The sequence below is a fragment of the Excalfactoria chinensis genome, chromosome 14 (genome assembly GCF_039878825.1).
Source record: "Excalfactoria chinensis isolate bCotChi1 chromosome 14, bCotChi1.hap2, whole genome shotgun sequence".
NCBI lineage: Eukaryota > Metazoa > Chordata > Aves > Galliformes > Phasianidae > Excalfactoria > Excalfactoria chinensis.
Genome location: NC_092838.1, coordinates 2,053,542 through 2,078,785, shown reverse-complemented (window position 1 = coordinate 2,078,785; position 25,244 = coordinate 2,053,542). Strand labels below are relative to the sequence as shown.

General features: G+C 55.9%; 1 protein-coding gene across 8 annotated transcripts in view; it reads right to left on the bottom strand.

Moving 5' to 3' along the window:
• Positions 1–24,835, bottom strand: part of MPRIP (myosin phosphatase Rho interacting protein) — a 56,311-nt gene extending 31,476 nt beyond the window's left edge. For all 8 annotated transcript variants that reach the window (XM_072349137.1, XM_072349136.1, XM_072349135.1 and 5 more), the window contains exons 1-5: positions 24,580–24,835; positions 18,703–18,780; positions 17,882–17,947; positions 4,303–4,454; positions 2,319–2,403 (exon numbers count right to left, since the gene is read on the bottom strand). In XM_072349137.1, the coding sequence (XP_072205238.1) occupies positions 2,319–2,403; positions 4,303–4,454; positions 17,882–17,947; positions 18,703–18,780; positions 24,580–24,699 (501 nt within the window). In that variant the 5' untranslated portion in view covers positions 24,700–24,835. The remainder of the gene's footprint in view (positions 1–2,318; positions 2,404–4,302; positions 4,455–17,881; positions 17,948–18,702; positions 18,781–24,579) is intronic.
• Positions 24,836–25,244: the final 409 nt, after the last annotated feature.

Sequence of the window (25,244 nt, the reverse complement as noted above, 5' to 3'; positions counted from 1 at the left end):
ATATGTATTTAATTAGACACAGAAATGAGGGCCAAAAGGCGCTCTATAAACAAGCTGCGCAATTAACTCTTTGTCTTCCAGAATGAACAGCTCAAAAAGGAGCGTGCCCCAACATCATTAGATCCAACCTCCAGTTGCAGTAACTCCACAACGTGCTGTCCTTACACACGTCTCACACAGCCTGGTGCAAAGCAAACCCAAAACAGAGGGCAGCACCTCCAACCCCACATTTGATTTGATTCTATGATTTCAGCCCCAGATCACGCCTTAGTTTCCCAGGAACTGAGAGCAGACAGGGCAGCACGCTCCTCCTCCCCCTGCATGGCAAACAGTGAAAGAGAACCCTGACCTATTTCTCCTAAGACTTCAAGCTGATTGCAAAGTAAAGGTGAAAACAACTCCAGCATTGCATCCGGCAACCCCTGCCCAAACTGCAGCTGTTGCTGCAAGCTTCACTTCCCAGCTTCACAGCTTCACTCGTGTTGCCCCCATCACAGCATTCAGCAGGGTGAAGGTGCAAAACAATGGGGCGAGCTGAAAATGAGCCTCGTGCCCCAGGAGCACAGCCAAGCCCCGATGTAACAGGGAGAAGGAAAACGGCATGGGAGTAAGAACAGGCAGAAATATCCTAACTATACTGTTTTGGTAGCTGTTAAATCACAAAGGTGTCCATCACTCCCTCAGCAGCTCTCAGACATGATCCGCCGCCGGATTAACATGCTGCCACCTTTAGAAAGAAATCAGCCTTTCCCCACCAGCACAGGGAGAGAGAGCTGAACGGCAGCCAACTTCAGGAGAAGCCATTTCACAGAGGGGGATTTGGGGCTGGTTTTCTCCCTGGCATTGATTTGCTGCCTGCGTCGGCATGATTTGGAGGATGAAGCAAAGGTGCTTTTACATTTCCCTTCCGGCTCTGCAGGTTGACCACAAGCACCCACAACAGCAAAGCACCCACCCAGTGCCAGGTCCCACACAGAGGTTGGATTTGTAAAGTGAATTTGAGCTTTTTTCCAGTAGCACTGCAGCTGTAAGAGGGCTGGGAGCAATGGGATGCTCTGATGGAAAGAGCTGCAAGCAGGATGAGGTCTGGGGGGCGTCATCCCACGAGGTAGTGAGACGCTGTGCCCCAATGTGGGAGAAGCGTCAGCAGGCTCCATGCTCACCCCATCCCCAAGCACATGGGGAGTCAGGCTGCATGCATGGGGAGTTGCTGTCCTCCCCACAGCCGCTTCCCTTATTTGGTGCTCAGGAGCTTGGATCCTGTACGGTTTCCAAGAAGTTGCCATGGCGATGAAATGCAACCCACAATGATGTTTTTCTGGCTCCTCGCCCCTTTCTCCTCCTCTCTCTGTCCCCTTTCCTGAACCCAGCCTGGGTTTAGTACTGGGCTGGGCTCCATGCCCTGCTGCACCAGCTCACTGGGTTGCCCCAAATGCGGCAGGACTGAGGCCAAACAACTCATAACATGCCACAGAGGAGACACCTCCCCTGCAGCATCACTGGAGCCAATGCTCAAGGGGCTGTGATGATCCCATCCCTTGGCAGGGAGTGCCTCAGTCTTCCAGCACAGTACAGAAAAAAGCATCATTTCATCTAATTATTTCTGCTCCTACTGATTAAGGTAACTTTATCTGGTGGAGTGGTGGAAACTTGAATCAAAGAGACACCACACACAGCTTTGCATGAAGACGTCACTGTGCTGTGGACCAGAAAACTGAGGCTCAGCGGAGCCCCAAGATGGTTTTCCCTCCCTGACAGCAGCAGCCCCACAGAGGAGCCCAGCACCCAGTCCCTGCAAAGGTCGGATGGCCGCAGAGCTGCGTCAGTTCTCAGCCCCAGCAAAGGACAAGCGAAGCCTTGGGGTCACTTTCCCAATCAGTGGGATTCTCCCCCACTCTGGCCATGTGGGAGCTTGGCAGGAACAAGTGAGTCACAGCCGGCCCCAGTTTTTACCATTTATAGTCAAAGCCAGCACGAAGCCATCGCTGGGTCCCTGGAGAGCGCAGCTCCAGCCCCCAGAGCTCCCAGCCCGTCCCAGGCCTTTACTATTTTCCTTTCATTTCCATTATCTCTGGGGTCATCTCCAACAGGGTAACTGGAGCCCGATGGAATTTCATCCTACTTCTGCCGAAAAGGCCCCTTGAGCGGTCAGCACCTCTTCCCAGCCCCCTGGGAACACATGGCTTTGGGACAGCACGTGCAGGGCTGGTGCCAGGAGACTGAGCGTGCCCTGCTGGTTTGGGGAAGGATATGGACTGGGAGCAATGCTCCCCAAGAAAGAGGCAAGGGACCAGGATGCTGTGTCTCTCCAGGGTTACCTGCGGAGTTGGGGGCTCTACCTTCCTCTTCTTCTTCTGGTTCTGCTTGTTTGTCCTCGGGTAGACTATCAGCATCTCCAGCCACCTGTGAGCAAAGAAGAGCAGCAGGTGAGATGTGCGCTGACAAGAGCAGGCAGGAGAGGAGAGATGCTCACTCCCCGGTGTGGGATGTAATCAGTGGGGCACCATGCACCCCAAAGGTGCTCCCTGCACTGCAGGAGCTCTGATCCCATCACCAGGGAGACACGGCCCCATGCACTCCAGGACAGGATGCCCATAAGCCAGCCCTTTGCTTCGTCCAGAAACAGCCAGGGAGCAGCAGCCCCCATCTCAAACCCCCACACCCAGAGGTTGGTAATTGGGCTGTCAGTATTACCCTGAGCTAGAGCTCAGCATGCAGAGGAACTCAGCACTCTGAGCTGGGCTGGGGCACCACCATACCCAGCAACTATACCAGACCTGGGGAAAAAGCAACTTGCAGAGCAGGGCAGGAGGGGAGGAAGGACAGGGAACAACTCCAGGCTGCTTTGGCTCAACACCACTCAATGCAAGAGAGAGGTCACGGCCGAGGGTGGCACCAGGCAGGGATTCAAGGATCCTGAAAGCCAGCCGAGAGCTCCGGAGAGACCAGAGGGCCTTCTCCCTCCAGAGCTGCTAACGCCAGCACGCTGCACACAATGCACTTTTGTCTGAGAAAGAGCAGCATGAACTCGGCACTGTGAAGCCCATCCCGCACATGAGCCTCTCACTCAAGGCACCCTCCCATGCCTTCCCACAGCTGCTCCTGCATCTCAGAGAGCTCAGAGAGGATCTGCAGCGCTGGGAAATGCTTGTGCTTCAGACTTCCGTGCTTAGCCCTCCTGTTCCCCCCACTTCGCACGCTGCTGCTGTAAAGCGCTTTGAGATGACCACATCAAGTGGGTTTTGGTTAAGCAATAAATGCCAGAAGCATGCAACAAACGTAAAACAAATTCTCCCCGAGCTGGGGAAATCTTCCTGTCGTGCTGCAACTGCAAACGAAACCCGTCTGGCTTGAGCCCAGAGCGGGACTGCTTGGGGATGATTAATGCTTGCAGTCAGGAGCAAACGCGCTGCTTCAAAATCTAATGCCGGGCCAATGAGCAATAAATCAGCCCCACCTTGCTCTGCAATGCTGCTTCCTCACACTGCTGGCAGGACGGGAACAAAGGCTGAGCTGTGAATGGGAGCGTGAGGAGATGGAGAACACAGCAGGGCATGAGGGACCATATTTTGGGGTATAATCATTGCACCCACCCTGCCAGCCCCCCTCTGGTGTCACCATCACTCATGGGTCTCAGAGGAGTAGGGAAATTTTGTCCCATGACAACATTTATCCAAGTGAAAGCCCAAGTTCTTGCCAGAGAAATGCCTATTTACTAAAATGGGGGAGTCACAATCAAGGAAAGTGCTCGGAAATAGAAAGTGTTCCAATGGGATGTACCAGCTCTGCTGGTGCCAGGCTGGGAAGCACAGAGGAGGTACCATGCATCATGGAAGATGGTGTCTGCGGATGCTTCTAGATCAGCATCCAGAACATCCAGCACTTGGGAGCTGGAGAATCTACTGCCATGTGCTCATTTTAAGTGGTCTAAAGTGACCTAGGAACAGTGGTCTTCAGAAGCAGTGAGCAGCTTGGGAGCTCTAAGATCTGAAGCTCTTCCAGCAGTGGCTGAGCCTCCTCAGTCACTGGCTCTGCAAGGTGCACATGGCAGATGTTGGAAAGCCTCACGGCACAGCATAAAGGAAGGACTTAAATCATCCACTCAAGCCACTGCTCATGCTCACCCCATGAATCTAGCAGCTCAGGGCTTGCTAGCACTCCTGCCCTGCTGCAGGTGGAAGGGACCTGCCAGGCCAGGGAGCAGGAAGGGGAAACAAAAGCCAACCTTGCCAAAAAGGAGGAGAAGAAGAGGGGAGCTGAGAGCCAGGCAGCACTGACAGCCCTGGGTCTGCCTGCACTCACCCACTGATGATCTCCTTGTTCTCAGCCCGGATGAAGTGCTCTTTCTCTGGCGTTAGGATGCATAAGGAGAATTTCTGCCCTGTGCGGCTCTCCCCATCCACCACGTCCGTGCACTGGTTCATGTTGATGGTGCCCTGTGGGAGGGTCGTAGGCTGCAAGGGAAAGGAGAAAGGAGATACGTGAGGAGATAGGAGCAGATGGGCACAGTGCCTTAAACCTCTCCTGGTGGACACCAGGATCCTACACGCCCAGTGCTCTGTCCACAAGCAGAGCTCTGCCCACTTTAGTTAGTGAAACATGAAGATTGGGAGCATCTCCCCCAGCCAGCCACTGGAATGCTCTGCAGGGACATGGCATGGAGGGGACCATGGTTCAGAAAGCACAGTGTCACCTCCTGGTCCCCTTGCCCCAAGGGGATGAAGTTAAGCAAGATGAATGGTGGCCTCCCCAGCCTGAGGGGACACAGAGGGACTTAGATCAGTGTCACTGCTGACAAGAGCTGACAGGTCCATCTGGAGCAGCACCAGCTCATCCGATTTACAGTGGCAATGCCACATCCCTGCTGTCCCCATCCCCAGCCCGCTGTGCCCTGCTGCCAGATATGGTGACGTGGGGGTCCCCCCCACTACAGCAGCTCTTTGCAGGTGAGCATGAGCCCCAGACAAGTTGGGCAGTGGGACCCCTCTGAGTTGCACATGGCACGAAAGGGGCACCCCACACAGCCCCACGACCACCTCTATGCCCCAGCAAAGCCTCCTCTCGTCCTCCAGATGGCCAGGACAACAGGGAGACGAGTTTTTGGCAGATGCTGGTAAGATTTTTACCATGGAAACAGGCTCCAGCAAACCACCTCCAAGAGCTGTGTGAAAAGAAGAGGTGACCAGGAGAGCTGCAACAGCCCCATCCCACAACCCAGGGAATTCAGCTGGTCTCACTGAGACCCCCGCCCTAGTTTGTCCACCTGCAGATATAGGAAATATCCCTGTTTCACCAGGAAAAAGGCTTTTCCCATGGCTGTGTCCCCAGATGGGTCAAGGAGGGAGAGTGAGCACCCCATGCAGGGAGCTGTGGTGCTGGGGTGCCCTCATGCTGGTATGCCAGTGGGACCAACCTTACATCTGGGACATCAAAACCTCTTTTTGGTTGTGAAAACCAACGTCAACATCCACAAATCCTGCAGGGGGAAGGGGAAGAAAAGCCGAGAGCAGCCCAGAAGGTCTCCAGCTCAGCCCCCCCTGCTCACTGTCACGGGAAGTCAACTCCTAAGAGGATTTTTTGTCTTAGACAACAAAAATAAAACCCTGCTTTCCGGTAGCTATAAAAACCCTACGGAAAAACTTTCTCCCAGCTCCAAGTGGAGTCTTAGAAACGTTTTTGTCTCCCTTGCCTTCAGCTGTGCCAAGACCTCCAGGACCATGAACTCTGCACGGCCGTGTGGGTCCAACCCCTTCCCCACCCACAACCACAGGGAACACAGCCAGGACAGGGGGGAAAAGGGGCTGGGGTTGGCTCTAGGAGGCACCCCTGCACCTCACAGCTCTGGGCAGGAGATGGAACCTGACAGACGAGCAGCCTGGTTCGCTTGGGATTTAAATTCCTTTACATCTATTTATTTCTTACTTTGCTGCCGACACGGGCACTCTGAAACCAAGCAAGATGCAAATGCTGCAAGGTGGAAGCATGCACCAAAGGAAATGACACCAAGAGCACGGTCAGGATGCGGCCCCCTGGGCAAAGACAGAGCTCTACTGCAATACGCAGGGAGAACCTGAAAGGAAGCCCTAAATTCTGTGCCATGGGGAGCAAACCCATGAGGCTTTGCACTCTGCTCATGTATCCACTGGAACTAGCGATGCTCAGAGCCAGACCATGCCCAGCATGGCAAACCTGTGTACCTCACACTCCCTACCTCTTTCCTATGGTGTGTGAGGAATGAACGCAGAGGAGAACACAACAGAAAGGAGAGAAAGAGGGAGCAGAAACCTCTTAGAAGCCCTGCAGAAGAAATCTCAGCCTTGAGGGCACAGTGTCCGTGCCCACACCATGTTCCCGGGCCGTTACACAACGTCAACTTGGTGAAATCTGGAACATAACCTTTAAAGAAAGGCAATGGGGCAGGGGGAGGAGGAAACCAAACAAAAGGGACATTTTACTTTCTGCCAAGAACCAGGAGGGAAAAAAAAAAAAGAGAGAGAGAAAAAGAAAGAAAGAAAAAAACCCACCATTTGTCTATCTCGCATGGCAGGCTGGTTGCCTTGGCACCAGGGTCTGGCCGGCCTGGAGGGAAGATGGGGGCTGATTGCTCCCCATGGTTCTGCTCCTCTGTGAGGGCCCCAGTGCAGCACAGGCAGGGCTCTGGTGTGGCTTTGCCCTGCTCAGGCTTCCAACACTGCCCCAGATTAGCAGTAAGTTGGGCACGCCTAAGGAAGAGCATCCAGGCTGCCTCCATAAATGCTTCTTGACAAATGTTAATTCTCTGAGCTAAAATATTCACGAGGGTGGCTGCCGAGGAGCAGGTTGCTCATCCACAGTGCTCTTAAGTGCTCTGCAAAGGGAGCTGCTAAAAGCATTGCCTGTCCCTGGTGCTCAGCCCCATGCTCAGGATGGGAAGTGAGCACTGCAGGCTTCCTGCCACTAGGCACAGAGCTATCAATGCAGCCACAATGCAAGCGGAGTTCTGCTGCGGGAGGATTTTATTACACTTATAGATCATCCAGCAGGCAGAGAATCCTGGATTTACACCAAGGCAGATGAAAATGACCTCTCCAAGCTCTTCACAGGACACATGGGAGCAGCCATCCGTCAAAAGAGAGCAAAGGTTGTGCTCTCCCTCCTGCACCTCCCTGTGCCCAGGAGCGCTGCCCATCCTCTGCAGCTCCCAGCCATGCACCACTCCAGCAGGTGGGCAGGTATGTGCCTTCAGCCACCTAAGCACACCTTTTTCAACTGCAGCCCACCCTGCAATGAAATATTGCTCATAGAAGCTGCTGAGAAACCTCCAGTAGGCTCAGACCTCTGAAGTCACCCCCTCAAGGAACGTGCTCAAAGCTCAGAGATGAGTGTGCAAGCCCTGTGCACGCGTGTCCCCCCACACCAGGCTCCTGTACAACACTCCCAAACCTTCACCAGGAGATGAAACAATTTCAGCTCTGCTTTCACCAGGCGGAAAGAATTTTCTTCCTCCCCCCGCAACCCCGGAGCAGTTTGGGGAGGGGGCACAGCACAGGGATTGGGCAGGAGAGTTCAGCCAGGGGCCACTTCTCCATAGAACCGGTGTTTACGTCCACCGACAGCGAGTCTAAACACAGAGCAAGGCCATGAGCCGGCTGTGAGCACCCTCGGGCTCCTCACCCACCCGGTGCCATGCACCGACCCTGCAGGCACCCAGACAGAGTGCTGGGGACCACACATCCCCTCCACATCCCCATCCCCAGTGGGCGCCTGCCTGGGGAGCGAGTGCCGGAGCGAAGTGGGAGGCTGGAGCTGGCTTGTCCTGGCCTTATAAGGCGATTCTTGAGCTGTGCATGCAGCTCCCAGCTGCTCCCCACCCCAAAGCGGGGTCTGGAGCTGGCAGCCAACTCCTCGCCTGCCTCCTTCCTGTTAACCTCTTTCCTGCTGAAGAGTCTCTGAAGGGTCGTGTATGGCTGGGATGGCCGTACTCTGTACCTGCAGGTGAGGACACAAGTGTCAGCACGAGAAGGGATGGTCGGTGAACGCCCCTTACCCACCTGGGATGGTCACCAGGTGGTTACCCATGTGCATCTCCATCTCCAACCCTGCTGGAAGGGAAGGACAGAAGATGCAGAGAGCATCGGCATCACGCTGAGGACACAAGAACAGTCCCAGTTGGGTTGTGGGTTGAGTGGAGGCTCTGAGCTTCCTGCAGTGGCCTTTCATGAACCAGAACTTCACAGAGCAAACCAAACTGTGGTCAAACTCCCCATCCAACAGCCCTGCCAACACAATCCCATCTTTATGCCCCGCTCCCCTTATGACACTGATATACGATGAGGGCAACCAGAGTTTCAAATGCAAAATGTCCTCCCCTCTCTTACAAGAAGGACTGGGGGAGGGCAGGAAGGATACCAATCTGACCCCATCTGTGTGCAGCTGCCAGCATGGCATCTCCCTGCAGCACAGGCACCCAGTCAAAAGGGAGGGAACTATCTGTGGTATTCAATGTGTTGTCACAGCAATCAGCCTGACAACAAAAACCCAGGGAGATCGCTCCCCAGGACCCAACAACACGGCAGGGGGTGAGGAGCTTGGAAGAGAGGAACGCAGCTGTTTTGGGGGTGGGAGGGAAAGGTGGATTCCATCTGCATTTGGCAAACCATGCTTTAAATTGTACAGTTCCACACTGGCCACATCAAGTCCACCATGAGGGAACAGCGGGCTACCAGATGGGAGCTTCAGGTTGCCATGACAGGGCCATGAGAGATGAAGGGCCATGAGGAAGCTGCAGGCTGCTGCTAAGATGGACAGGAGCCCTAGCAAGCACCCAGAAGTGGAAAAACTGGAAAGGGCCCATTGCTTTGCTCAGGATCCTTAAGGAAGCTACAAAAAGGTGCAAGAGGCACTTCACTGAAAAGTGCTTCACTTGCTGGGAAACAGAAACAACCCAGGTGAAGCTTGCTTGCTGCTTGGTTTTGGAGCCAGCCTGATTGCCAAGCAGGAAAATCACTGCAGCTGGTGTAGGCTCCAGTGTCATTCAGAGCCACAAGTACTGCTGGAATGTTTCCCAACGTCTTCTTCTAGTAGCACTCCCACCATGGCCTAAAGGCTCTTGAGATGCCACCAGGCAGCATGGGGACGTGCTGAAGCACACGGACCAGTCTGAGACAGCCAGCCACAGCAGTGACAGGACGAGGGGAAGCTCAGGCAGGAGGAGAGACGAGTTCTGAGGTTGGCCATGCAGGGATCCAGCCCCCAGGGCCACATCTCTCCTTGGGACGTGGCCACAAGGCTCTGTAGGTATCTCATCACAAGGACAGACATGCAGAAACCTGGCACCAGCCCTACACGCCTCACCAGCCACACAACACATCATTTCCCCCAAACCCTCATCTTCACCAAGCACCATCAGTACATGAGCATCACCGATTGCAAACAAGGCTAAAACAGCCCCTAGAGATTAACGGCCCCAGATCTACTGGAAGCTGAAGCAGCTCCCACAGGCACAGATGCTCCAGTGGAAGTTGTTGAATCCTGCCAAATTAGCCTGGAAACCTCATTACTCCCCAGCGCTTTTCTTATGAGCTCTGCAGAACTTCCTGCTGGGCTGGGAATACCACAGGGCTGGGCTCCCAGGGCTCGGGGGGTCTCCAGCTGGAGATGGAAAGTGGGAGTGGGTCAAAGAGCTGAGAAGTGATCCGGTGCTGGTGCAGGGAAGGGGCATGAGCCCAGGGAGGCTTCTCCAATCCCCCTGCCTCAGCCTGCACACCACATTAACAGCCGTGAAAGCAAAAAGTCCTCTTCCTGCACACATCTGCTCAGTCCATAATCCTCGTTGTCCCTCCCCTAATGGGAAAGCAGCCAGAAAAGCAAACTAAACCCCTAATTATATCCCAGTAGCTCCCCAGCACCCTGGCAAACTTTACTGATGGAGCTGCAACAGGGCTGATGAAATGAGGAGGAAAGGGCTGAGGCTCTCCATAATCCCACCCTTTCTCCCCAGCTGCAGCATCACAAAAGGGGGAAATCCTGCACAAGTGGAAGGTGCTCGAGACATATCCAAAATCCATAGCGTGCCAGGGACCCCGCCATCAACGTGGCAAAGGGAACACTGAACTGTCAGCACTTGGGGACCCAGCGGGGAGCAGAGGCAACCACAGGGTGCAGTCCATGGCCTCCAGGCAATGCATGGCCATGAAATACCCCCAGAAGCCCAGCAGAGAGGTGGTAAAGTGCAAGGCATGGTGCTGTACATGCAGGCAAAGAACACAGATCCTGCTGGAAGGAGGTGAGGGGTGACGCTGGGGCTGTGCACGTGATTACCTGCAGTAATTATACCTTGCAGCACGTCTAGCCAGCTGCTCTGTCGTCCTGCCTGTCTGCAGCCGGACAAGCAATTGCAGGGAAGAGTCCTTTCTGCAGCTTTGAATGGACAGAGCATAACAGAAAGATCTTGCAGAATATTTAACAGCAAAACTACGTTCACACAACCACCATGCCTGGCGTGTACAAGCAGCGTTTTGGTTTTTTTTCCAGCCCTACCTATGCTGCATCCTACAATAACTCAGGCAGCAAGAAGAGTCGTACACCCTGCTTGGGAACTCTCATCTTTCCTCAGAAATGCCTCCAACAGCACCGAGCAGCAGAGGAAGACCTCAGCAAAAGCCCTGTGCTGGGTAATGCTGAGCAAAGCTGCTTCCTAAACCTCACCAAGACCTCAGCTCGTCTCCACACAAGTTTTAACCTGACCACACGTCCCTTCTACACAGACTCCGATGAATAATGCATGGCCAGGCTAAACCAGAAATCTCATATTCACTAATCGTTACCATAACAGAGAAACGAGGGCTGCAAATAAGTGATTTATTAACCCCAAACAGTGCTGCTGCTTCAACAGAGCGCACACCTCAACTCCAAACCCAAGAGAGGAAAGTTTGCTCCTGACCCACAGCTCGGCTCTGCTGAGCCCCCCACTCTCACCACACTTCTCCACCCCCAGGAGCGAGGCTGGGGCAGCCTTCCTCCTCCTCTTCCTCCTCGGGGGCCACCACAAGGATGAATGGCAGTGGGAAGCCCACACCCCCACGCTTGCCCGCAGCTCTGGCCGCTTTCTCAGGCATTCCAAAATTTGGCTGGAGCCTCTTTTCACAGCGCTCCCCCCCCCCCCCCCCCTCCGTCCCTACCCCGAACCCTCAGCTGGACGCCGGCCTAATTGACTATTTATTTATTTCTGCATTTTCCCAGCTCTCTGCACACATTGGTGCAGGGTGGGGGGGGGGACGCTGAGGCTGGATCCCAAAGCAAACCCCCCCCATCCTCCAAAAAAAAAACACCCCAAAAACCACAGAGGCACGGGGTAGGCCCCCCATCCCAAAGTTCCCTGGAGGATGAGAGGAAGTCAGGAAGGGGGGTTGGGAGCACCACTTGGGGGGGGGGGGGGCAGGAAAGGGGGATGCCGGGGGCACTGCCCACCCTTTTGCTTTGTGCACACACGCTCAGGGAAATTAAAAATAGCTGTGTCCAAAGAGTGGCTGCGAGCCCCACAAAGAGCGTGTTGAGCAGAGGCAGCTGCAAGCTATTTGCTGCCCCTGGTAATCAGCAGCTCAGCTTGCAAAGCCCTCCCACCCCACACACACACCCCCCCCAGCCCCTGCCTCCCCTGCCAGAAGCTGCTGCTGCCTCTCTCCAACCCACATGTCATGTCAGCAGGCACTGAATGCAGGATCTCTTCGGAAAAGAAATGATTGTAATAATAACAACAGAGCTTGCTTTGATTTTCAGAGCAGCTTTGCCTTGTAGAGACACATCTCAGAGTCACACAGCTGGCTGTGTCCCACTGGAGCAGGTCAGGGTGCCCCATGCCACTGGCAGAGACGGATGCTCACTGGGGATAGGGGTGTGATGGCTGCTGGGTGCCACGTCTCCGAGGGAGTCCTTCAATGCAATGGGAAAACAGGTGCTTGAGCCCAGAGCATCCTGGTGGTCCTCGAGGACCTCAGCTGATGGCCCTGGTGGAGCTGGAGGAATTACAGTAGCCCTGCAGTATGACCAGCTGGCCCAGGGCTGCTTCACAGCCTATGCATTCCATAGCACCAAACAGCAGTGGGACAAAAACATGCTGCCACCACTTCTTCCAGTCATACTTTTCCCCCAGTAAGTTGCTTCATTAAAAAGTGAGCTGACAGGGCTTTAAATGTAGCTTTGTTTGGGAAGGCACTAAAATGCACCTTCCCAAAGGCTTCCCAGTTTGTTTCCCCGCTGCCATCCAACAACAAAACAAACATCTGATGCAACTGCCCGCAGTAAACCCCAGCGCTCCCATCTGCTGCCTGTCCCCAGTGCGGTGGGACCAGACCAAGGCCAGGTCAGAAGCCAGCAGGTATGCAAGGGGTGGGGACACGTGAGGGTAATTGTGTGCTCAGCAATTAGCTGTGTCATTTCACCATCAGCACTGATATCTTCCCTGCTAAATGCCACCAGAGGTGGGTTTGATTTCTGCACTGACATTTAGCAGCACATCACGCTTTGTCTTCCACCCAGCTCCTGCTGTCAGGCTGCAGGCCATGGTGTGAAGCCCCGACTGCCCAAAGTCACGGAGAAGAAACCCCAGCTCCGCTCAGTGCCCATATCACTCCATCTCCCATAAACTACACACAGGGGTTTTAAAACCAAGCCCTTTTCCCTTGCTGCTCCTGCACGTCTCTTCTAAATGAACTGGTTTGCTGGCTCTCAAGAGACAGAGGAGCAGAACAAAAAGTAAAAAGGACAAAGCCACTTAAAGCTGGGCTGCCTTCTCATCCTCAAAGCCATTCCAGCTTAGCAGCCAGCTCTGCAGAAGACAATAAGCGCCACATTGTTTCCAGGAAGGAAGCACCTGGGCCAGGTCATCAAAGCTGTGAGCTAATGAGGAGGTCACTGGCTGCTTCCTGCTCTCCCAGCTCCACATTTCTGCTAACTCTCCAAATCTCCCACCTCTTTGCTTGGTCCCAGCTTGGGCCTTGCTTCAGCACTGCCCTGGGCAATGAGTTCCCAGGGCTCCTGGTAGCAACCAGGTTTTTCTCCCAAAAAGCAATGCTGGGCATTAAACATTCACCAAAGGCCTCTGAGCTCTGCTAGGACCACCACACTTCTCTACACCTCCTGCAGAGCCATCACAAGAATCATACAGAATGACTGGCTTAAAAGGGACCTTAAAGCTCATCCAGTTCCAACCATGGGCTGGCTGCCCCCACCAGCCAGGCTGCCCAGAGCCCCATCCATGGCCATGGGCACCTCCAGGGACAGGCACCCCCCGCTCTGAGCAGCAGTGCCTCATGCGCTCACAAGGCTGCTCTTCATCCCTTGCATCCCAACATCACTGATCCCTCCCTTTCCCAACAATCCTGGAGGAGAACAGATTGCTCCTGCTGGATCTTCCTAACACTTCCCCCATTCCTAATGCAACCCTTTACACATAAGCACTCAGCATCCCATGCAAATCCTCCCTACACGGCACCTCCCTCCCCCTCCAACAAACGCATTATTTCCCTTTCTCTTCCCACCACCGCTGCCCATCTCGCAGCTGCTCCGCTCCTCTCCCTTTTCGTCTCAGCTCGTTGAAACCCGAGACGTGCTTTGATTCCAGCCAAAAGCTCTTCATGCCGAACAGAAACTGAAAGTCTCCAAGATCTGGCGAGCAGAGGAGGCAGCAGCAGCAGCAAAGCCGGGTCTGCGGGGAGAAAAGCCACTCGCAAGGGGAGCACGGGCTCACCCAACCCTGAGTTCCCTGGTGGAGGGGGGGCAGGGCGAGCCTGGAACAGCTTCAATGGCAACAAAATAAAACGGGTGGAAAAAAAAAGTAAGGATGGAGGGGCCAGGATGTAGAAGGTTCGTTTTTTAATCCCTGCCAATGAATTTCCATTCCGTGCCAAGACTGAAGTAAAGCGCTTTGATCTAACGAGGAGGAAAAAAAAAACACACACGCAGACTCTCTTGGCTTCTCAGAACATTGGTGACAAAGGAGGGAGCGAGGACAGAACTGGACGTGGTACAGATCTGCTGAGGGTGACATTTCTAAATGTGCCCCTTCTGACAAAAGAATAACTGGGGGTGGGGGGGGAGGTGGTGGATTAGGAAATAATGATTACACACGGCTACGCATCACCCTGCTTGGACATCCCTCCTGCTCCGGTCCCTCTCTGCCACTGGGCTGTGTTCTTCCCCCACCCACAGCTCCTGTGCAGGCTCCTGGGGGCAGGGAGCTGTGGGGCTCCAGCTGTGACCCCAATCCCTCCCATGCAGGGGATGGGAGCAGGGAACCATGTCCATCGGTCCTCCAGCCCACCCAGGAGATGCTCTCACCTCGGCATTACCCACAGCCCCAGCCAGGGGTAGGGCTGAGGCCATTGCCCACCCCGTGCTGCCTTTCCACTGCGCCATTCCCACGCAGCAGGGCTCTATTAATAGACCTATAGCTAATTATAGGCAGCAGCCACCACAACAGAAGGGGGCAAACGCTCTGCAACTGGACCACACTTGTGCTGGATGTGGTCCACTCTCCATCCCCCTGGGACAAAAGGTGCTGGGATGAGGCTGCTGGGACAGAACCATGGCATGGGTCCCTGCTCGTCCCCTCAAGCACCAGCAGAGCCTCAGGCCGGGGCAGGGCTATGGGCTGAGGGCTTCAGGATGTCTGAAACCAGAGAGGGCAAAGCACCAAAGCTCTGTACTCCTCCTGAGTGCCTCCAGAACAATGACCTTGGTGCACTTGGTTTAGCTTAATTCTTGGAGCTTCTTGGACCTTTAACTTCAAACTATGGGGAAATAATTCACAAAGGGGAAAGTGGGGAACGCAGCTCATGGATCCACGGCACAAACAACCAAGAGGCTGTTCATGGGAATGCAACCCTAAGCAAACCATGAGCAGCCAGCCTCTGCTGATGGGAGTGAGGAATGTGTGCAGGTTGGAGCAGGCTTGGCTTCCCCAGGGCTCAGCAGAGCTGGGAGCAGCCGCTGGCACGCTGCTGCACGCCAGGGCTGGAGGGGAAGGAGAAGGGTGCAGCACAGGAACTCTTTACCCCTGCCGGGTCCTGGTGAGCCCCTTGTGCACCAATGCTGGCGTACAGGGAGCATAGAGGTGGCTGCTTTTGTGGGTACATTGCAACTGCTTGGGTCAGTTGTAAAATCAGCATGCAGCAGCCAGCTGCTGCAGACTGGAAAAAGAAGGGAAAAAAAGCAAAAGAAAGAAGGAAAGAAAGAATAGAAACAGCCCTAGTCTGGCCATTGGCTCAGCAGGGGCCTGCAGTGCCAAAGCAGACTTCTGAGACCTCTCTTGCTTCCAAACCAATGCCTTCCCAACGCCCTGTCCCACTGATGGGATTCAGGCGGTATTTGGGGCTCCCAGAGCACACAGGAGGTGCTTGTGGCATCTGCCTTGCGTGCATCCCCGGGCCATCCGCAGAGCTCCCCTCAACTCCAGCAGTGAGCTGTGGGATCCAGTGTGCTGCCAGCACGGCCCTCTGCTTGCAGGGCAGCAGCTCATTAGCTGCTGACCCCAGCTCAGAACCAGATGTGCCCTTTGCTCATGGTCACAGGGAGGAAGAGGAGGCCAGCACTGCCAATGGGGAACTTAACCCCCCCCCTACCCTGCCTGCATCCCACGCCTTCCAACCCTCCTCATTTTTAATAAAGCAAAAATTGCCAAACCCACACAATTAATGTCTAACAGGTTCAGGGCAGAGCAACTCAATCCACCTCCTGGGAGGTCCCTGCCCAGCTGCCGTCCAGCTCCCAGCACGCTGCTGTGTCCCCCCCACCATGGGACCTCCAGAAACACAGTGAGTGAAATCGTTCCTGCAATGGAGATCTCTCCATGAACAAAACAGCAGCATCCCCCTGGGAAAAACTCTGGTTCTGATGTGGAGTCAGAGGCACGGGTGAGACCTCAAGGACAAACCAGCATCCCCCCACAATTTCAGCCCAAGGTGGGGGGCAGGAATGGAACTCAGTCTTTGCATCCCACATCAGATCTCTGCCCTGCACACAGTCATTCTCCATTACTCAACCATCCCTGCCTGCCGCTGCAGGGTCATAGAATCATCAAGGTTGGAAAAGACCCCTAAGATCAGGTCCAACCATTGACCCACCCCCATCACGACACCAAACCATGTCCCTCAGTGCCACATCTCCACGGTCCTGGAACACCTCCAGGGACAGTGACTCCACCATCTCCACAGGCAGCAGTTCCAACGACTGACCACCCCTTCAGAGAAGACATTTTTCCTAATATCCAACCTGAGCATCCATTGACATGGTGGGAGAGGGTCCCAAAGCCATCAGGGCCATGACACTGTCTGGGCTACCATAGGGGAACTTGCAGCACACACCAGAGCAAAGCAAACGCAGGGAAGCACCTGAGGAAGCTGATGCTCTCAATCACAAGGGACAGCAGGAGGTGACACCACTGTCACATTGAGGGTCTCATCCCAAGGGAATCAGCACCTCTCCGCATAGCTCCAGTGTTGGCAGTGCAATGCTGTCTGTCCTGGCATGGGGCACAGGCACACTGCAGGCTGGGATGCTCTGGTGCCACGGGCATTAGCAGAGCCGGCACAGGGACATGATCTGCAGAAAGGTCAGGGGGGTATTTTTATACCATGTGTCAGACCCCTGCTCCCAAGGGGAGCAGCTCCATCTCCTCCATCTATGGCCACGGTGAGGATGCTCCCTGCCCTCCTCCTGTGGTGCTCAGTGCAAGGAGCCAGCAGGGAGAGGTAACGCTCCTCTCACGCCCTTCTTGCTGTTTTTTTTTTACCCCACTTTTTTCCCTCCCAAGCAGCCCAAAGGAGCTGCATGGTGCTCCCCCAGCCCTCAGCCCACTCTCCAGTGACAGCCTTCTGCACCACGGGGACATGAGAGCACAGCAATGGGGCTGTGGCACTGCCTGCTGCTCCTGCCCAGGGGCAGCAGTACCATGGGCAGTCATCATGGGATGCAATACAGCAAAAAAAGCCCACAAACATCACATTTCCCAACTCTCTCAAGGCATTTCTCCACGCAGCACACTGTGCTTTGTTTGTAGGACACCGAACAGCAGCCCAGCACAGGTTGTTGTGACACCAGAAACGCATCAAAAGCCTCCGCAGCTCTGAATGGAGATGTTTAAATTATTTATCGGACTTGGAGCAACCCCAAGAAAGAATACAAACAAACAAACAACAGAAGGCAATGCTCTGGAGAAACACGCTGCACTCCTACACCCCATCCCACATGCATGCACACCCTGAACTCCGGTGCACCCAGCTCCACGAGCCTCTCACCCAGCTGCATCCCAACACATGGGATCAGGCTGAGCTATGCAAAACCCCATGCAACCTGCAGCATGCTTCATTTTCATTTTGTCAATAGACAGCCGCAGGTGGGCACAGCAGGGCTGACCCCCCCCCCAGGCTCAGCAGCCCACTTGGCAGCTTGCAATGGATGGGAGAGCTGCTTTCCTTCCTCCCTCCCTCTTTTTGCTCCCAGAGCAGTGCGGGCGGACACAGCTCCCAGGAAGGATGAGCAGCACGAAGGCGTTCCACGTTCCGCCTGACCTACTTTACACCAGCACCACACACAGCCTCCTCCCCAGGCACAGCTACAGCGATCCTCCACTATCAAACCCTCCCTGGCACCAAGGAGCAGGATGGGAAGGAGCTGGGGTGGACCTGGGGGTCAGCACTCCCCACCAGTACCAGGTCTGTCAGCAGCACAATCCCACTGCTGGTTTATACCAACGCTGAGCTTTCCCCAGTGCCCTCCAGCAGGTGAGCTTGGCCATCCAGCTCCATGGGACACCACAGGACAACAGCCTGGTGCAATGCTCCAGGAGCAGCACCACCACTGCCAGTCCCCATCAGCAGCAACGCCGTGGCCACGCAGCACTCACCATCTCGTCGAGGGCGTAGCGCAGCAACCCGTGCTCGTAGAGGATGAAGAACCGGCGCTGCCATTTCTGCAAGAGAAGACAGCAAAGGGAGTTACAACAACAGCCCACAAAGCTGGAGCCACAATGCAGGACATCCCCCAGCAGAGCTCCGACATGATGCAGAGCCCCCCCAGGCCTCTCTCAGCACAGCGATGTGCAACCAGATCGGAGCCCTGATCTAGCTGGAAAGGGCCTTTCTGTGCATGCCAGGCTGTTTGCAGCCCAGAGCAAAAACTGGTTGAGCAGGCTGAAATTTGAAGGGGGGGAAAAAAAAAGTCACAGATTCATAGCCCCAGTGCAGCAATTCTTATCTCTCTTTTTCTCAGCCCTTTGGGCAAAGTCCAAGGTGCTCAGGGACAGCAAAACCACTGAGGATCCAGTGAACCACAATGTCCCCGTGAGCTGTGACTCCCAATAATGCCCACATACCCTGGGCTGCATGGGGGCAGAGGTTTTTACTGGTGGCAGTAATGGGAACCTCTGGCTGCTGGACAGGGCAGGGACACAGGGGATGCTCCAACCCTGCTCACATGGTTGCAGTGCTGCAAGGCTTGAGCTCTATCAGCAACCCGGATTATCAAGGCACCAAAACACAACAGCAGCCAACAGTAACATCGAACTGCCTGAACAGAGCAGGTTCTGCGGTGCCCCAGCCCAGCAAACTGCACACCCAGCAGAAAGAACCCTGCAGCAGGAAACCTCCCTGGCTTGCACAAGGGGATGGGTGCAGCGTCACCGCCCTGCTCCATCCCACCCCCCAGCACCCACGGGGTGTCCCTTACCCGAGAGCGATGGACAGGATTGTCAAAGTCCGTTCCTTCGGGGGCCAGCAACAGCCAGCCACCGTAAATGGGTTTGGCCTGAAAGGAAAGAGCAGAGAGGGATCAGCTGGAGCTGCCACACCGGGAAGGGGCCAAGAAGTCCATACTCCCACCACCCCTTGATACACTGGTGAAGCTATCTGCTTTCATTCTTCTCCTTTTTATTAATCATTTTTTTCCACTTAAAACGGTGTCCAATGCAGCACCTCCCCGAGTTCCCTCCTGCCAGCTGCTGGTTTTGTAATGCTAAAGAAAATAAATAAAGAAATAAATAAATAAAGTTTCCCCTCTGGAAAAATCCCTGAGAACAATAGAAGAAACCGCCTAGGCACCAAAAACTGGCAAATGCATGGAGCACCCAGCAAGCAAAATGAGAACAAACCCAAGCGATCCTTTCACTCCTTGTAAAGTGGGAAGAAATAACACAATCCCTTATAGCCCACTGCCCCTTTTGGGGTGGCATCTCCCGGAGCATCACCTGCACTGAACGGCCCTGATGGCACCGCTGCCCCCAGCACTGCAGGGATTCTGGGACCCCACACCACCTCCCACCCACGCTGCCCCACAGCACAGCCCCACCCGGCAGTGCTGTGACAGCACCCAGCCCTGTGCCCACGCCGGGACTTTGGAGCAGGGAAAGAATAAAAAGCAAAATTGCGAAATATCGAGTAACCTGGGGTGATTCTGGGCTTGTAGGAATGGGGCACGGGGGCACCGAGCTCCCCATGAAAAGCACACATGTTGAGTCCATTCTGGAGGTACCGTCATGGCCAGGAAGGAGGAATAGGATGGAGGAGGCAGCACACGGTGTCCCCAATACCACCACCAAAGCACAGAGCCCTCCTCTGCCCCTCAGAGCCTCCCCCACTGTACCAGACCTCATACACAGGGATTAAATGACCCCATATCACCATCACTGGGGTCAGAACCCCTCCTGGTCACACCCAGACCCACCTGCCCCATTTTGTCACAGCCCTCTCCAGCACCAGAAACACACAACCTTAACACAGCACGATCACAGAACCGTACTTATTTGGGCAGAAAGATCCAATTTCAGATACCAAAACCAAAACAGCCACAAGGTACAAGTTTGCACCCAGCGCGTGGGCAGCCTGGCTCTGTCCCCCCGCAGAGAAGCGCTTTTTAAAGCCAAACCCAAACAAACTGCTGCCAAAAGCGATGCCCAGAAAGGCACAAATAGAAGGATGTGAGCACAAACTGTGCCCAGAATAAATCCACTGCACCTGCATCGGGTTAAAATAAGGTCCGTGGGCACAGCTCAGAGCGAGACTCCCCTATCTGAGCGGATCCAGAGAGCAGTGCTGGAGCGATCCCGGTGTTCCTGGGATGGGCAGAAGACTAGAGCCAGTTCCTCCAGCGATGAAGCCAATGGGCCAAAGGTGCAGAAGGAGCCACTTGGCCGTGAAGAAGGGCGCAGGGATGGTGCTGTGCCGGGTGGGAACCACACAGCCCCGTGGGACCGGCAGAGCTGACTCAGGCAGCAACGCCCCAGCGTCACCGCGCTGCTTCCGGTCGCACCTCTGTGTTCGGCACACCCAGGTACCCATCCCGCCCCCGACCCGGCCTGGCCTTGATTAGCTTCACAGCCTGGCAGGGCACCCTGCTGGGGGCTGTGCTGTGCCCACCACCTGCTCTTGGGTACCCACACCCTGCTCAGCCACTGTGTCCGTCTGTCCTGGTGCTCCACGGGCACATGCAGCTCCTGAGCACAGCTCCAGGGTTGGGGTATTGCAGAACCCTCACACATCCCCAGCGCTGTGCGGCAGAGCCAGGTCACTCCTTTCCAATGGACAGCACAGGGCCCTGGAGTGGGGCCGCAAGCACGTGGCACAGGGACGTGGTTTGGTGGCACAGGGATGTGGTTTGGTGGCACAGTGGGGACGGCTCAGCAGTCAGACGTGGTGTTCTTACAAGGCTTCTCCAACGTTAATGACTCTGATTCAATTCTGTGATTCTGCGACAGCTCATGGGGCCAGACACAGGCTGGTACCATGGGGATGCTGCTGCCCCAGACAGAGCTGCACCATCAGCCCCAGCCCACACAGGTGCACACACCTCCCAAAAACCAAACAGCAGCAACAGCCTCTCTGGAGACAGAAGCAATCCCACAAGTTGGGCACCAACAGCAAGATCCTTATTTGCGGCCCCCTCTCCTTGCACAGCTCAAGGGGAGGTCACCACCACCAACCTCAAATAGGGAACCCAGGCACCTGCAGCCCTGCACAGCTCATCTGTCACCGGAGCAAATCAGAATGGGGAAGGTGTCACAGCTGAGTGTGCTGTCCTGCCCTGAGCACTGCCTGCAGGAATGGATGGGTGCTGCTTTGTGCTCTGCATGCTGCCATGGGATGCAGCAAGGACCACAGGGCCCTGCAGCACCCAGCACTCACTGCCACTTTACCCCCTGCCCCCCCCCAAGCAGCAACCCCATGAGTGAGGGCAGCCAGGTGAGCAGGCACAGACAGCAGAGAGCAGCCTGTCCCACAAAAACACATCTGCACGGCACAGCTATGGGGTGAGGGGAAGGACCCTGCAAACCTGCCCCAGGCCCACGGCCGTGCCCTGCAGCAGCCACTCCCCCAGCACAGAGCAGCAGCAGCTCCAAGTGCCGGAGCTGGGATTTATCGCTTCCTCGGGTGCCACAGCAGATAAGGAGCGGCGCCGTGCAGACCGACAGCAGTGTGTAAACGTGCAAAGGGGCCGGGGCTCCCCGGTGTAGGAGTGCAGGGCACGGGGTACCACACATTGCCCTACTCCCAAATTCCTGCCCGCAGCAGCCACGGCGGCTTTGACGTTTGCAGAGAACCTTCCATGTTCGGCCCTAACCATTACCGAATGACAGGAGGGTTTTTATAGCACGGTACAGCGGGGGCTGCTTTCCAGGAACGAGGGGGCTTCTCCTCCCACGCCAAGTAGGGAGTGGAAGTGTAAATGTGCCCTGGACACAGCACCTCCCCTACTGCCCTGCAGCAACACACAGAGCTGGGATCTGGGGTCACACAGCCCCATAGGTGCAAGGGCACGGGGGGGGGGAGGATGCACTGAGAGCAGCACACTGCACCAGTCCCACTCATCCCCTGGGACATGAACCCTCTGCCTGCACAGCTGCATCAACACAACGGCCTAAAGCAAAGCTGTGCGTGGTGCTCACGCAGCCAGCAGTGGGGCACCCGGAGCTGCCGCTTCCCGTCTGGCTGTTTGGTGTCCAGAACAGAAGGAAAGCAATAACGTCCAAAAGAGGGCCATGAAAATATCTGAACTCACTGCTGGGGATGGCGGTGGGAAAAGTCTGTGAGTGCCACAGTCCTGCTGGGAGCTCCTTGGGGTGCCTATGCCAAAAACAAGGGCAATAAAACACGGGGAGCTGGGAGGGCGTCCTCGAGTTCCTGCTCTGTGCCAGTCCTGTGCCCCCAAGGGAGAATTAAAGCGACACGCTGTGCTCTGCTCCCCTCCCACCCAGGCCAAGAGCGATGGATGCCGAGGTCAATTCCCATCATGGGGCTTCATTTTCCCCCAAGGACCACAGGAGCTGAGGGGGCTCCAGGTGCCATCACACCCTGCTAGGAAGGTGGGAAACCCCAAAGCAGGGATCACAGGGAACGGGGCAGCACCACGCACTGAGATCAGGGCTCTGGCTCACACCGGGGGCAGCACAGCAGCCCCCACCCATGTTTTCCCCTGGCACCCCATGGGGCCACCCCGCATCACACCGAACCCACACAAACAACTCGTGAACGGAGCAGGATTTGGGATTTAGAGCCCCGCAGCCTTTGAAGCCCGATTACCAGGAGCTGCAGCTAATCCAGGGCTGGGGGCTGCCCCTGCGGCACCAACCCCAACCCACCAACACCACCAAAGGTTTGCAATGGGTCACCAATGAGCAGCAGGGCTCCTGACAATGACAATGAACCCCAAAATAATAATAACAATAAATAGAAGTGGAGATGGGGAGCTGCGCTGGGGCCGTCACAACGGGTACCCGGAGCCCACCGCACATCGGTGCTCACAGCAGAGCACAGACCCCAAAGTGCTGCTGGAAGCAGTGGGGCCGCGGCTGCGTGCATCACACGCTCCGGAGCCTCCATCTTATAGGGAAGAGGTGGGATCGTTCTGCCCGGGCTGCGGGGGAGAAACCGAGTGAGATCAAAACGCTTCCCCCAGTGAAACCCCCAGCGCTGGGCACAGAGCTGATCCCTGCGGTGACCCCAACCTCTGGGACCAGCCCCCCTTAGGGACCCCACAGGACAAAGCAAACAGACCGGGGGCCTTTCCTCCCATCCCCCGCACCCTTTGCTGCCGGGGGCAGCATGCAGCGTTGTGACCCCCCCCCTTCTAAAAGCAGGATGATGGCAGTGGAACCCCACGAGGGGCAGCGGGAGGGGACAAACAGGCTCCGGGGGGGGGGGCTCACCCCATTCACCCCCAAGGACTCTCCTTTGTCTGGGCCCGGCCGCCCGCCCCTTCCCGCACACAGCACGGCGTTTTTTCCAGTTACATTTTTTCCATATTAGCCCTCAGATTTCATTATGTGGTGTGTGTGTGTGTGTGTGTGTGTGTGTGTGTGTGTGTGTGTGTGTGTGTGTTCCCCCCCTCCTCCCGCCCCCAACAAGCACAGAAATATGTCTGATCTCATTGCCATAATAGGATCGGGAGCAGAGATGGCAGCCCCCACCCCAGCACAGGACAGTGCCGGCCGGGGGCAGCATGGGGCTGCATTCCCCCCTCCTCCCTACCCCAACCCCAACCATAGGGCTGGGTGTGAAAGCTGTGAGGAGGAAGAGGAGGGGAAGAAGGAGGAAGGCCCATTTCTCCTCCACAATCCCAAAACCTACAGCCACCTTCTGCCCTGTCCATTGTTAATTTGAGGTGCTATAGGGCAGAGGACCGTGCCCAAAGGATCCAGGGGGGCTGTGCTGTTTACACCACAATACGGACATGGACCCAGGGAGTAGGCGAAGGGCCCCTATGGGACCCCCATGTATCCATCGGGCTACTGGATCCCCACTGGATCTCCAGGCACACTATGGGAGCAGGGATCAGCCATGGAATACCTGAGCCCCCCATGGGATCCATGGGCCCCAGTGCACCCATGGGTTCAGCAGGCGCCTATGGGACCCATAACAGCCCATGTTGCTGTTGGGAGCACCAATGGGGCACCATGCTATCCAAGGGACCGCTGAAGATCCCACAGGACCCTCTGCTAACTATGGAGCCAACAGAAAGCCATGGGATCTTATGTTATCCATACGACCCCGAGCTATTTACGGGGCCACTCAGCACCCATGGGATGTCACGCTATCAATAGGATCCTGGGCCATCCATGAGGGCACCAGGTACTCATGGCACCCCGTGCTATCCATAGGATCCTGGGCTATCCACAGAGCCTGGAAGCACCTATGGGACTCCATGCTGTCCACAGGAGCTTGAGCTACACCCAGGGTGCCAACAGGCACCCACAGAACCCCATATAATCCATAGGATCTTGAGCTACCTATGGAGCTACCAAGCACCTATGGAACCCCATTCTATCCATAGGATCCATGGGATTACCAGGCATCTATGGGACCGTATGGCATCCCGAGGGTTGTGTGCTACCTATGGGGTTACCAGTCACCTTGGGGACTTCATGCTGTCCATACGGCCCTGAGCTACCTGCGTACCCACCAAGCACCTACGGGACCTTCTGCTACCCACGGGGTCACCAAACACCCACAAGACCCTCGGATACCCACAGGTCCCACAGCCACAACACGGCACTGGGGGGTCGGCACAGAACGGGGGGGAGTATCAAAGAGCGGATTTGGGGGCCGGTCCCACCTGGTTGAGGTCCTCGTCGTTGAGCAGGTGCGACTCGCGGGGTTTGAAGCAGTTCTGGCACTTGCTCTTGTTGAAGATGTTGGCCTGGAACTTCCGACACGGGTTGTCCTTGGCGGCCATGGCGAGTCCCGCGTCCCTTCAGCGCCCCGCGGAGCGCCCGCACCGCCTCACCGCCAACACCGCGCCCATCGCGGGCCGCGGCCTGCGCGGAGAGCCGGGCTCGGAGGGAGAGCGGAGATCCGAAAGAAGGCCCGAATTCGAACAACAACCACCACCAAAAAAAATACCCCGAACCGCCGCCACCAAAACCAGCCGGGATGGATATGGGGAAAAAACGGGGAAAAACAATAAATACGCAAAAATCGGAGTAAAAACAACAACGAGCACACGGATAAACAAAAAGGGGGTGGGAAAGCGGGGGCACGGAGCGCAGCGCGCGGCTCACAGCGCTCGGCGGACGCGGGGCCGAGCGGAGCGGAGCGGGGCCGCGGTGGCGGGGCGGGGCGGCGGGCGGGCCGCGGTGGGAACGGCGCTGCCACAGAGAGCTTCCACCTCCGGAGCCAGAGGGAAGGGGGCGGTGCCACGGCGCTGATGGACGGCGGTTCTCGCCAATGGCGAAGGGAAGGAGATGGTAACAAAAGGCCGTTGCAGCCAATGGGCTGCAA